Raw genomic sequence first — 14,296 nt, forward strand, 5'->3', positions numbered from 1 at the left:
ATGGAAATATTAGAGGAACTGAATTTATTCTCTCTTGTGAAGAGGAGATTAAGGGGGTCAACATGAATAAATACATAAGGGGTCCATATAGTGAACTTGGCATGGAGTTAATATTCACTTTAAGGTCATCACAGAGGACAAGGGGCACTCTTTGTCTGGAGGAAAAGAGATTTCATCTCCAAATACAGAAATGCTTCTTTACAGTAAGGCCTCATTCACACTTGGCCATTCGGGTCCGTCTGTCGGCGGACCTGAACGGCCGCTCCATGCATCGCTATTGTTGCGTTTGATGTCAGCGGAGACATGTCTGCTGACATCCGAACCGATCCAACCCGCTAAAAACAGACGTATGGGGGCCACGTCCCCATCCGTCCATGCGGATCAGATCGGGTAAGATCTGATGAAAACGGACATGCTGTCCGTTTTTCATCAGATCGCTCCATAGGGACACAGCTGTGCCCGACAAGCCCCTCCCCGCTCAGTGAGCAGAGAGGAGCTTGTCATCGTCGGCTCAGCGGAGATCTGCGGACTGATCTCCCGCTGAGCCGACGGGAGCAGGTGGACTCCGTAGCGACGGAGTCCGCCAAGTGTGAATGAAGCCTTTGAGCTTTGAAAATGTGGAATAGACTCCCTCAAGAGGGTGTTCTGGCCAGCTCAGTAGATTGTTTTAAGACCAACTGGATTCTTTCCTAGATGCACATAATATAACTGGATGCTAATATGTATAGGTAAAGTTGATCCAGGGGATATCCAATTGCCTCTTGGGGGATCAGAAAGGATTTTTAAAAAATGTTTTGCTCCATGCTGGAGCAATTTTCATCATGCTTTGTTTTTGTTTTCCTCTGGATCAACTGTGGGTATAGGATTGTAAAATATTTTCCCCTTCTATTGGTTGAACTGGATAAACTTGTCTTTTTTAAACCAGACTATCTACCGCGTTTTCCCCGAAAATAAGACCTACCCTGAAAATGAGACCTAGGGTTATTTTCCAGGAGGGCTGCAATATAAGCTCTACCCCGAAAATGAGCCCTGGTTTAAAATGCTTGTAAAATCCTATAATCCACTCTATTACAGTAGTATATAATGTACAATGTGTGTGTTTTTGTTATATAATTCTGAGGAAGAGAGTTTTGGCGGGTCACAGAAGTGCAGAGCGGCACTATAACGGAGGTATTTGGCACAATTATATTACAGAAACACACGCACATTGTACATTATATACTACCGTAATAGAGTGGATTATAGGATTTTAGCATTTTAAGTCGGTTCACACTGGGGATTCATGTCAGGCAGGGAGAGAGAGGGGGAGAGAAGACGGCACATTACCTACTCCAACAATAACCCCTACTGGGTCTTTTGTTGCCAAAATTAATATAAGACCCAGGCTTATTTTCAGGAAAACACGGTATGTGATTATGTAAAGCAAAAAAAAAAACTGACAAAGATTCCACCCCTTCAATGCTCTTTGGCAGATGCACGTTTTTGAATTGTGTTGTCACTAGTAGTGTTTAGTACTAAAGAGAAATTACTTTTAGGCTTAAAGGAGTTCTCCAAGCTAAAACTTTTAACCCCCGCTGTGCCCGGGCTGTAAAACTATACAAAATAAACTTTCACTTACCTGCCTACGATCCCCCGTTGTTCCGATATCGCCGTCCCGTTCTCCGGTCCCGGTCTCTTCCACTTCCTGCGGGTCGGTGACTCACAGTGCGCTCAGCCTATCAGCGGCCGCAGCAATGTCCCGCCGCGGCCGCTGATAGGCTGAGCGCACTGTGAGTCACCGACCCGCAGGAAGTGGAAGAGACCGGGACCGGAGAACGGGACGGCGATATCGGAACAACTGGGGATTGTAGGCAGGTAAGTGAAAGTTTATTTTGTATAGTTTTACAGCCCGGGCACAGCGGGGGTTAAAAGTTTTAGCTTGGAGAACTCCTTTAAGGCAAATCTTTTTAATGTGTTAAAATATTAAAGCAACAGTTGAAGCTTCTGTATTTATTACTATAATGCAGTCAGGCTCATATTTTCTTGTGTGTGTGTGTGTGTTGCAGCAAGGGTTAAACCTTGTTATGGCAGCATGCTAGAGAGCGAGACCGCTTCCCTAACACACAATAAAACAGCTTGGGTCTCCAATGAGCTAACATGCCCCCCTGTACAGGGAGTGAGGACTGTTAATTGGAGCACTGTGCAGGGGGCGTTTCAAAAAACATAGCCTTTTATTGGACTGTAAAGGTTATTTTATGCAGGTCATGGTAGATCCAGTAGTAATCAACTGAACTAATCTTGTAATGTTAAATACTTTTTTTAGTTTATCCAAGATACGGGAACTAAAGAAGTGGTTTGGATGAGCTACAAAATGTCTTCAGCCTTACAGAACAAGTCCAGTTGAATGTGACTACTACTAGCTTTTCAATTGGGTTGGACTGTAATAAGAATAATAATTAGAGTTCTAAACAGTTCATTATAGATGGACCATAAGGGGTGGAAATATAAAGATGTATAATAAATTGTATTTTTGTTTTGCTTTTGGTAGAGATCTGGAACCATTTTCAGAGGGTCCTGGTAAAGCGATACGCATCAGAAAGAAATGGCATCAACGTCATTACTGGCCCAATATTCGACTATGACTATGATGGCTTATATGACACCTCCGACAAAATCAAAACGTACGTTTATAAATTGGCTTTTTTGTTTTGTTTTTTATAAAGGAAACCTCTACTTGGAAAAATAAGTGGTCTGCCATTGACCGTTGTCAAAAGTAAAAACTCCAGAATAGCTTAAATTGTATGTACAGACAAAAGTTTTTTTTCTTTGTTTTGATGAAGTGGGGTAGGGTAATGTTGGTGCTCTCTCTCGCCTTGTGAAAAGATTCTTGCTCTTGTCCTGGTGGCAGTTGTGCAACCAGATTAGGAAGTGGTGGAAAATCACCAGGAGGGACAAAAAAAAAAATTTTTAATTTTTTTTATTGAGTAGAGGAAGATGAGAACTGCTCAAATTGTTTTTTGTCTAGTTGGCATTAAAGAGATCAGGGCAGAAAATGAGGGAAAATTGACAAACAAGGCCTCAGATGGTACCTGAAGGCCTCTTTCACATGGGTGCCTCCGCTTTATGGAAACCGCTTGCTCAATGGGGGATCGCTCTGCTGATACTCACTGGACAGATGGAAAATAGGACCACCATTCGTCTTTTTTTTTGCGGACAAGATTGGATGGCCGCGGGTGTCAGTGTTCACTGACATCCGCCGCTCCATAGAGGAGACTGGAGGGTCCAATCGGGTCCTCCGGAAAAACTGACAGGTGGACCTGATCGTATAGCCCGTAACAAAGGGGCCTAACTTTGACCGAGGTTCTTGCCTATCCCTAAATTATTCCCAAAAATGTCTGGAGGAGTTAAAGCGGTGGTTCACCCTAAAAACGACTTTCCCCTATTACACTGCCCCCCCGCATTACAATACGATTATGCCTTTAATTTTTTTTTGGCTGCTGTACATACCTGGGTACAGCTATTCACCCGTGTCCTCCGGGTTGCGATTCCCGCGGGAGTGGGCGTTCCTAACATGGCGGTGATTGACGTTTTGACTAAAAAATGAACTCCCCCCCCCGTCGCGTAAGCCGCGTCACGACTGGCGAAAGGAGCCGAACGGCGATGTGCAGGCGCAGTATAGCGCCGACTTGCCGTTCGGCTCCTTCCGCCAATCGTGACGCTGCTTACGCGACGGGGGGAGCTCGTTTTTTAGTCAAAACGTCAATCATCGCCATGTTAGGAACGCCCACTCCCGCGGGACTCGCAACCCGGAGGACACGGGTGAATAGCTGTACCCAGGTATGTACAGCAGCCCAAAAAAAATTAAAGGCATAATCGTATTGTAATGTGGGGGGGCAGTGTAATAGGGGAAAGTCGTTTTTAGGGTGAACCACCGCTTTAAGTGTTTATCTGTCTAAGGATTAGATTAGGATAACAGATTAGACCATGTAGGGCAAGTTTCATTTTTTTATGCATATTTTTTTTTACATTGTTTTGATGGTGTGTTGAATGGGGTGTTGGACTGTTGCATGGGATTTTAATGTGCCCTGTATTACCTGACCTTGTAGGAACAAGTCTTTACTAACTTACTGTTTCTTTTCCTCAGTTTTGTAGATGGATCTATACCAGTCCCAACACACTACTTCTGTATAGTTACCAGCTGCTTAGATTATAACCAGCCAGCCGACAACTGCGATGGCAGATTATCCGTTATGTCTTTTATAATTCCCCACCGGCCAGACAACGACGAAAGCTGCACTGTAAGTCCACTTTTGACCTTTTGTATATTAAATTTTTTTTCATTTATCAAGCACTGATTTAATTGCTACAAGTTACTTTAAAGAACATCTGAGTTGTTTTACATTTTAGAGGGCCAGTTCACTAAAAAATTGATATACCATTTGTCGGTGAGTTCCCTGATCTGCATACGTGCTTTGGCCATTATGAGGGGCTCCCACCATTACTAATGGATTTTTTAATATATATTATATTATGGAAAGTATTAGCAGAGGAGCTGGAACAAAGGAAGGGGGGATACATAAAACTCCTAGGTGGACAGTGGCAGAGTCTGGAATTATGGCAGGGAGAGCTCACTGTTGTATCCAAGTAATATAAAAAGCTAGGAGACTGGCTAACCCCTCCAGGCTATACCTATAACATGGACATCACTTTTGTGTGAACTGACCCTTTAAACGAAGGATGTATGTTGCAGAACAGCACAGTAGTACTAGGAGGAGAGATACTAATTGCTCTATGCACCAGGTTTAGCCAGGCTGCAATCATGCCTATTTGAGCTGTAATTGTTGGCAAATGTTACACTATTCTCCATGTTCTTGTGATGTCCTTTTTTTCAAAATAGGTTCCCTATTTAAAAAAAAAAAAAATTAATTCTTGTCTCTTCTATATCTTGAAACTTAAATGTGTATTTTTCCACTTTGGATAGAGTAAATGAAGGTTATAAGCCCTGTTGGTTTATCTTTGCCATCTGTGTCCCATTGGGGAGATTTCCCTTTACTTCCTATCCCATAGCCAAAGCAGGGAGTGAGAGAAAATCCCTCCAAATCATGGGAATCCCTGGTTGTCACCAAAACTAGTGTCTTCATTGTAAGATTTCACCTCTTGTGGTGATGACCCAAAATTTGGGATTTACTGATTCACTGAAGACGGTGAATCTCTCTGATAAAGACACAGATGGCAATAAAACATGATGGGTTCTAATCCCTCTCTACTGTATCTAAAACTATAAAAAATACATTTTGGCTTTAGTTATATTTAAAAATAATATTTTGCAGATTTTCGTGTGCTGAAATTCTACTGGTCTTAATGCCATTTGATGTTGGCCTTGCTTTGGCTAACCGGAGATATTTCGAGATATTTCACTTGAAGGTCATTTCAGATGATCTCATACATGCTGTAAAAGAACTCAGATGTGGTTAGAGGTCCAAGAAATTAACATGGTGTCCGTTCACTTTTGCTATATAGGGTCTAGAGATGTAAGAAGGCTCGGAGCAATTTGCTCAAAAGTGTTGAAAAACTTATTTTGTTGCCCATAACCTCCAGATTCTCCCTTTCATATCAGTATGGCCGTATAGGAGAATGAAGGGGGGAATCTGGCTGCCATGGCAATACTTGCTTTCTGTTTGGACAGCAAGCTGTATTATTAGTACATTAACATTTTAATTTCGCAATGCCTGTTTTTATGAACAATGTACGGCCGCAATAAATTAACCAGCCCATTTAATTCCTGGAGTTTCGGGAACTCCTGCATGGCAGCAGAACGGCTTGTTTGCTTGATATTATATATTGGCTGTGTTGCAAATGATGTAAATGCTATGGTATTATTAACTTTAAAGCCAGGGTTTTCTTATGACAAAACTTGGGTTTCCTCTTGGAATGGGCGATGAATCGGAAAACCTTTTTATGGTTGATGGACTAAAGCTGCACAGCTAGAATTGGGGTCGTCATCAGAAAATGTGAGACCTGTGGGCTCCTGGGACATATTCCAGTTCAGTGCTTTTAGAGCAGCCATGTGCAATGGCAACTTCCAGCAGAGGCCAGTTTGTCCTGTTTACCATTCTCAGTGAAAGTAAAGGAAAATCACAAATTCAGGGTTGTTCCCAGAAAAGTAATAGAGAGGAAATCTTCCAATTTGGACACTAGTTCTGGTGACCCCAAATTTCCTTAATTTGCAGGGGCTTCCTCTCACTTCCTGTTTTGGCTAAGGGACAGAAAGTGAAGGTAAATCTCCTCAATGGGAAACAGGAGCTGTGCTGTCAAAATGACAATATGTTACTAAATGATCTAACTTCTAGTAAAGTATCAGAAACACATAAATTGTAATTGTGGGAGTTCCAAAATCCTCTGGCAAATCACTCAACCACAGCTAAGGCAATAGTAATAAAGCATAACCAGACAGTTATTGGCTCTCACTGAACACTGACCACGTGATTGACATGGGAGGGGTTTTGAATTATCTTTTTTTAATAATGCTATTTTTATGGCAAAGGTCTACTTTAGGATTGCACTGATTTGAGGGTAGGGTACATATAACTGCAGAGTCCTGTAAGAAAAGCTGACATTTTAAACTGAAATGGTTGCACTCCAAAAGTTTGACGCCATTCTAAGAGGGGGCGCAATTTTGAAGCGTGACATTTTGGGTATTAATTTACTCGACGTAACCTTATCTTTCACAATATAAAAAAAATTGGGCTTACTTTACTGTTTTTATTTTTTTATTTAAAAAAGTGAATTTTTTTGCACTTGTAAGACCGCTGCGCAAATACGGTGACAAAAAGTATTGCAATGACCGCCATTTTATTCTCTAGGGTGTTAGGAAAAAAAATTATAATGTTTGGGGTTCCAAGTAATTTTTTAGTAAACACTGATTCTTAAAAACAGGCAAGGTTCTGGTTAAGCTTAGTGAATAACTATAAAAAAAACGATACAATCAGCCTGTGCTACCTACAGCCCAGACAAAATTTAAATTGACATAGTAGCCTATGTTTAGGACAAAGGACAAGGAGTCTACATCTTCTACTTTTTACAGGAGAATTTTCAGAATGGATGAACATAAATCTCATCCATTCATCTTCAGCATGCAGTGCGCACATAGACAGGATCTATTGATGTCCTCATAAAGTGCACCTATAACTGCCCTTATATACTTTACTTTTTCAGCCTCCTTACGACAAGAATAGACACATTAACATTAGACACATTAACATATTTCAAGCAAAAATGATAAAAAATATAAAAAAAATGCTAAACACACACTCCTATATGTATAAAGTAAACAGTAACTCCATTATAACATGTAGACCTACATGAGAACTTTCTTAGACTGCACATATATGGTATCCCTAAACAAGTTAGAAGTTGAGGAATTGGACTAAGGGGTCTATTTAAAAATGGTTCACACAACTTGGAGTCCAATTAGAAAAATGTGTGACTCTTGGGTGACATTTATGACTTGCATAATAATAATTTTAAAGGTCCAAATGCAAGTTGCCTATTTACAATTTAATCTGTTTGGATAATACGGTTTAGTAAAAGCGCACACATACACCTATATCTGATAACTTTAAGACTGTTGAATTTTTATTCACTTCCAATTTGTATTCACTTATAATCTTATTACTAAAAAAAGTAGGATTTTTGTACTCCCCTTAAAATCCTTTTCTCTTATCGTCCGTGGACGGACACAGCTTCCTTATAATCTTGACTGTAGGATTATGTTCCGTCTATCAGGAGAGTCCTCTCCTATTAACAGGAACATAACCCATATGTCAAGACTTGTGAAGGCTGTGTCTGTCCATTGACGAAAAGAGAAAATAGGATTTTTTTGTACTCGCCGTAAAATCCTTTTCTGTCGTCTATAATTTTTCAAAACATTTTTGTTACTGTCATGGAACTTTGACAATCATCAGCACTATTATTGAATACAATATACTTTCTGTGCTTTTATAAACTGGTTTCGGGGTGTCTTTTCTATACTTTCTATTGTGTGATGAATGTAAAAAATAGGTTTGTCCATCTGCTGCAACAACATTAGATGAGCGCATTGAAAGTTTGAAATTGGTACTACTGGAGGAAAAGAAATCATTTTGAATTGTAGTTCTTTTTTCTCTTTTATATATCTGGTAGCTTTTAGACATGTACTGACTATACTTGTCTAAGCCACTTGGGTGGTTTAGTATTTTTAAAAATGTTGTCTACCCAAAACTGTTATTCTGGCTTTGATGTTTCTGATAGAGTTAAACCATCTGCCAATTTTCTAAATCTCATGGATTCTGTTTGTAAGATTCTTTGGCTGGGCTCTTTGTGGCCAATACTTGGGGCTCCCACCCACTTTGTAGATTTCATTATTTGTTTTATATTCTGGAGATTCTGGAACTCACAAGATGAGCAGGAACACCCAAAACTCCATGGACAGGAGCAGGGCAGGCAACGATGGCATGTGGTAATCCTTGTTGGCACATTCATGAGATGTTAGAAGTGAGGCCCTGACCATGCCTACCAAGATCCACATTTATTTAAAACCTCACTTGTGGCCCTGACCATGCCTACCAGGATCCAAATTTATTTAAAACCTCACTTGTGGACTTCAACTTTTAAACACAGTTATGGTTAAGATGGTAAGCTTGGCTACCAAAAAAATTATGATGGCTTTTTTAGTATTCATTTTAGAAAGCCTATTAAACTTGGCTAAACACATTAAGTATCCATTATAATCCTCTTCTATGTTCATGTTAGAGTTCATAGAAAAAAAAATAAGTGTACTCTCTGTTGTCAATAGGCTGCTGACCCTGGTCGAGGAGGAAAGTAAAATCTGGTGGGTTGTTGGATGGACAACTTTTGTTTAAAAAAAAAAAAAATCCCATTGCATTATCTATGAGCAGTCTCTATAGTGCTTAAATGTGATTTTAATTATGATAGGCAATTATTTTTATTATTATGCAATATTTATATATTGCCAACAGTTTGCTCAGCCCGTTACAAAATGAAGGCAGACATTACAGTTACAATACAATTTGGTACAAGAGGAATCAGAGGGCCCTGCTTGTTAGAGCTTGCAATCTAAAAGGGATGGTCAAGTGATACAAAAGAAATAATGACTGCGGGGGATAAGTTGATAGAGAAAGAAAAAACTGTGTATTAGTTAGAAGCAGGATAGGCTTCTTTTACACAGAAGGGTTTTCAGGGATTGTCTAAAGATCGATAGATTGGGAAATAGTTGGACAGATTGGGATAGGGCGTTCCAAAGGATGTGAGAAGTCCTGGAGGTGAGCATGGGAGGAAGTGACGAGGGAGCTAAAGAGCAATGTATTCGTTGGGTGAGCTGAAGCCAGTGGAGGGATTGGCAGAGAGGGGTAACAGACACAGAACGGTTGGTAAGGTGGATGGATCTGGCAGCAGCATTCATGATGGACTGAAGGGGGGATAGCCTATGTAAAGTTAATCCAATGAGGAGGACGTTGCAGTAGTAGCCGTATAACCCCAGAGCTGCTGACTATATAAATGCTTATAAATAACTAATATTGCATGGCTGTGAAGAGAAAACTCTAATGACTAATCAACAATAATGAACATGTACACTCAATTTTGTGTTTCTTTTACAGTAACTCTGTCTCTTGCTTGTTGACTACCCTTGTCGATCTGTTTTATATGTTCCATATATGTATGTTCTATGTTTCATGTGCATTTGTCCTTGATTTATACATATTTCATTTTATAGGTCCTCCTACCTTACCACCCAATCATTAAGTGGAGTCCATCTACTGTACATTTAATAGCATTTATGTACAAAATGTGGGAACCCTTCCAAAGCATTTTTGTTTGGTATAAAGTAGAGGTTAATTAAATTAATTAAAGGGTTTACTTTAATTGCAGACCCTCCAGTGGTTTATAATACTTTCCCCACCACACTTCGCTTCCCCTACCGTTCTATTTGACTGCCCATACCTTTTGGTTATGGGGAAGCCTGTGACTCACTCTTCTTCCGCCCATTTGGCGACTCTGGTGCTTGTTGATTGGCTGCTCAAGCACCTAGTGCTGTCACTTGGGAGCACGGTTAAAAGGTTAATTTCCCATTATTAAACTCCCTAGGCAGATGAGGGCTATCAGTAGATAAAACCAAACTGTGCATCGCTAAGAGACTCCTTGCTGCTACTCTTCAGCACCAGAGGAGTGAGCTCTCAATTGCTGAACTCAGAGCTACTGCATTAGGAAAGTGAGAGTGCCTGTGATGGTGAAGGTGAACAGTAACGGCTAGGCTTCTCTTTGCAACGTCCTAGAACTTTTCCAGTCAGGCTTCATGTAAATGGCCTACGCTGATAGTAAGGGTACTTTTGAACTTTAGTCAGGGCTGCACAGCTTGTTTTTATCTACAGATGTCTCTTATCTGCATGGGAAGTTGTTTGGTATATGTGAGCGATGCCTTTTAAAGCAGTAGTCATCAACCCTGTCCTCAGGGCCCACCAACAGGCCAGGTTTGCAAGATAACTGAAATACATCACAGGGGATATCATTTGCTGCTCAGTGATTGCAGTATTCTAGCCTGCATCTCCCCAAGGTAATACATAACATCTGGCCTGTTGGTGGGCCCTGAGGACAGGGTTGATGACCACTGATTTAAAGAACTCTGCCCTGTGTAAGCTCCAAGCCTTTGCTTCCTCCTTTATGTCCTTTTTTTTTTTGGAAAGTAAGTATAAGCTGCTGCCCATTAAAGTGCATTTGTCGCTTTTCCTTGCTAGGGCAATGCCCAAGTTCACTTCAAAGGACAATCATACATTTAGTACAGTTGTCCGTTAATTCATCCCCACACTACCCTGAGTGCAGCCTACCTGGTAACATATTTATCATCCTCCTCGTTCCAGTGATCTTTACTGTACTGCACATGCTTTGTAGCAAAAACATCCCTGCCCAGTTCTCTCCTTCCTGCACATGAACACCATGGCCTTTTCTTTATCGTTACATCACGGGACACAGAGCGGCATTCATTACTATATGGGTTATATGGAGTACCTTCAGGTGATGGACACTGGCAATCTCAAACAGGAAATGCCCCTCCCTATATAACCCCCTCCCATAGGAGGAGTACCTCAGTTTTTACGCCAGTGTCTTAGGTGTTGGTCATGGTTTAGCTTGCCTCCGCATCCTTGGGATTAGGTGAGCTAACCGGTTCTGTCCAAAGGCCTCAACGCTAAAGTGGTCAGTAACCGGACCCCAAACCCTTGGGGTATAGCCCATAATGCTTTTCTTTTTAGAGAGCTGGACCCTGGGCCCAGAACTTAGAAACCTTTGGGTGCCTAATGTTTCTGTTGCCAGAGTGCTATATGGGCCCAGGACAGTGGATCCTTCATAGGAACCCAGGGCCTGAAGGTCTAGACATCCCCACGGAGATGGGGGAAGATTGGGCCTCTTGCTTGGCAAAGTCCTGCGGCATGGAGCAGGTAAGTGAGGGGAAAACTTGCGGAACTTGGTTCTTAGCAGGTTTTTTCTGGGGGGTCACAGGGGACATGCCTAAAGTTATGCGCTGCATCTGGCAAACTAGTCACATATCTTAATGATAGGATGGCTCTATGTGTATTATTCCCCATAAGAAGTGACCTCCCTTGTAGTGTTGGAAAAGCATTGAGTGGGGCCTGTGTGATATAAAGTGTATGTGTGTGTCAGAGAGCTGTGCTTACCTGCAAGCCTCCAGGCGATGCTCCATCAGTCTTCCTCCTCTGAGCCTGCAAGCAGGCAAAACGCTGACCTCCTCGTGGTTCCAGCTGGAGCAGAGAGGCTCCCTTCCCCCCAACCCCCCCCCTATCGGCGGGCGCGCGCGTTCACGTGTTATAGGCGCAATTCGCGCCGTTTAGCTGAGGGGGGAAGGGCGGGTCAGTGGCTTAAGGAAGGGGCGGCCCTTCCTTTTTCGTTCCAAACAGCTCATTCGATACATTGGAACTGGGGAGGAAAGACCAGAGCGGCAGCACGGGGCGCCGAGGACACACAGTGGCCAGAAAGGATATTGCAGTCTTCAGAAGACTGTTTTCAAGCCTAGAAATAGGCTGTTTCTTTTCCATCTCATAGTTTTTCTTTGCAATACTACTCAGGGGGACAGAATGCTTTTTCTTTCCTGGATTTGAAACAAAACGAAAAAAAAAAAAAAAAAAAAAGATTGAAAAAAAAAAAAAAAAAAAAGTCATCTAGGGGAGAGGAAGCATTTTTTATCCCCCAAACAGGTGTTTGGGCAATTAACTATTTATAGTTCCAAGTACCAATAAGCTAGTAGGTGTACCTCGGTATTGTGCCATGGCATCCGGGTCAGAGGGTACAAGAGGTGGGGATTCCCCCAGAGAGTCTGAGGTCTCGGACAAAGTTATGCCGCTGCTTTCCCCACAGGGAGCCTTGGGGCCATTGGGATCTGGGGCTGGAGCTGGCGCGGGTCAGTCCAACCCTAAGATAGTCACGGACGAGGTATTACTCACCTCTTTAAAGGAGATGGAGAAAAGAATGGGAAAAATGATAGCCACAGCTATGCGGGGCAGTAAACGGATTAGATCTCCGTCGCCCGAGCGCGGACCCTCAGAAGAGGAGGTCCTTTCCTCAGGGGAATTGGACGACCTCTTGGACAAGGACCAAGTAGGTTCAGGGATCGAAGATCCAGATACAGAGGAGTCTGGAGCAGTCTCCCAAGGGGAGAGCTGGTGGATTCAAGCCTTAACGGACTTGGTCCATAATGCATTCAACTTGCCAGTACCAGATCTCCAGGTATCGACGGTTTCAGCTTTGGGCTCACTGAGGGCGCCTCAAAGCAATGCAGTGTTTCCGATCCACCCTCTACTAGAGGGAGTTTTGTTCCAAGATTGGAACAAGCCAGATAAAATCTTCTTACCACCTAAAAGATTCTCTGCCCTATATCCTATGGAAGATAAATTTTCCAAGAAATGGGCTACTCCTGCAGTGGACGCAGCCATCTCATGTATTAACAAATCATTAACATGCCCTGTAGAAAACATACAGGTATTCAAGGATCCAGTTGATAAACGCTTGGAAGCACTACTTAAGAACTCCTTCACTACTGCAGGGGCAGTAGTACAGCCAGCTGTGGCTGCGATTGGGGTTGCTCAAGCATTATCGGATCAAGTTAAGCAGATGCTTAAACTTATTCCTGCCCAGCAGGCAGAAGAATTTTCGGATGTCCCTAAGGCCATATGTTTTACGGTAGACGCAATTAAGGATTCTATCCAGCAAGCGTCACGTTTATCGTTATCCCTTATCCATATGAGAAGACTCTTATGGTTAAAAAGCTGGGAGGCCGAGCCCCCATGCAAGAAGCTCCTGGTAGGGTTCCCCTTCCATGGAGGACGACTCTTCGGAGAAGACCTAGATAAATACATTCAGACCATTTCAAACGGCAAAAGTACTCTCTTGCCAACTAAGAAGAAGTTTCAGGGGCCTGCGTTTAAACGACAGTACTCCCCTGGGCAGGGGCCCTCTAATGCCAAACAGTATCGACGGCCTCCTGCGAAAGCAAACTTCAGCTTCAACAGCAAATCGCAGGGACAGGCTGCTAGAGGCAGAAAGCAGTGGTTTCGCAAACCAGCAAAACCAGCCCCCAAGCCGACCTTATGAAGGGGCGCCCCCACCCACGAAGGTGGGGGGAAGGCTGCGACTCTTTTCAGAGGTCTGGGAAGCCAGCATTCCCGACGAGTGGGTACGGTCTTCCGTGGCCACGGGCTACAAATTAGATTTCCTAAAGTTTCCTCCTCCTCATTTCCAGGCATCGAGGATTCCAAACGATCCGGAGCCAGAGAAGCAGTTGCCCATCAACATCTTGGAGCTCAGAGCTGCTCGACTAGCCCTCAGGGCTTGGACGTCAAAATTGCAGGGGTTCCCGGTGAGAATTCAATCAGACAATGCCACGGCCGTGGCATACATAAATCACCAAGGGGGAACCAGGAGTCAAGCCGCTCAGAGAGAGGTGAGCTTGATTCTCCTATGGGCAGAGGCTCATGTGCCCTGCATATCGGCAATATTCATTCCAGGAGTGGACAACTTTCAGGCGGACTTCTTAAGCCGCCAGACTCTATTGCCGGGGGAATGGTCTCTGCATCCACAAATCTTTCAAGCACTCTGCCAAAGATGGGGAGTGCCGGACGTGGATATCATGGCATCGAGACTTAACAAGAAGCTAGACAGGTTCATGTCCCGCTCAAGGGATCCGATGGCCTGCGGAACCGATGCGTTGGTTTGCCCTTGGCATCAGTTCAAACTTCTTTATGCGTTTCCCCCA

The 14,296-nt window shown here is 42.9% G+C and overlaps 1 protein-coding gene across 10 annotated transcripts in view; it reads left to right on the forward strand.

The window, feature by feature from the left end:
* ENPP2 (ectonucleotide pyrophosphatase/phosphodiesterase 2) overlaps positions 1-14,296 on the forward strand; it is a 205,368-nt gene that overhangs the window by 166,266 nt on the left and 24,806 nt on the right. For all 10 annotated transcript variants that reach the window (XM_040354894.1, XM_040354893.1, XM_040354895.1 and 7 more), the window contains 2 exons: positions 2,528-2,660; positions 4,124-4,277. In XM_040354894.1, the coding sequence (XP_040210828.1) occupies positions 2,528-2,660; positions 4,124-4,277 (287 nt within the window). The remainder of the gene's footprint in view (positions 1-2,527; positions 2,661-4,123; positions 4,278-14,296) is intronic.

This window comes from Rana temporaria, chromosome 5 (assembly GCF_905171775.1).
Source record: "Rana temporaria chromosome 5, aRanTem1.1, whole genome shotgun sequence".
Classification (NCBI taxonomy): domain Eukaryota; kingdom Metazoa; phylum Chordata; class Amphibia; order Anura; family Ranidae; genus Rana; species Rana temporaria.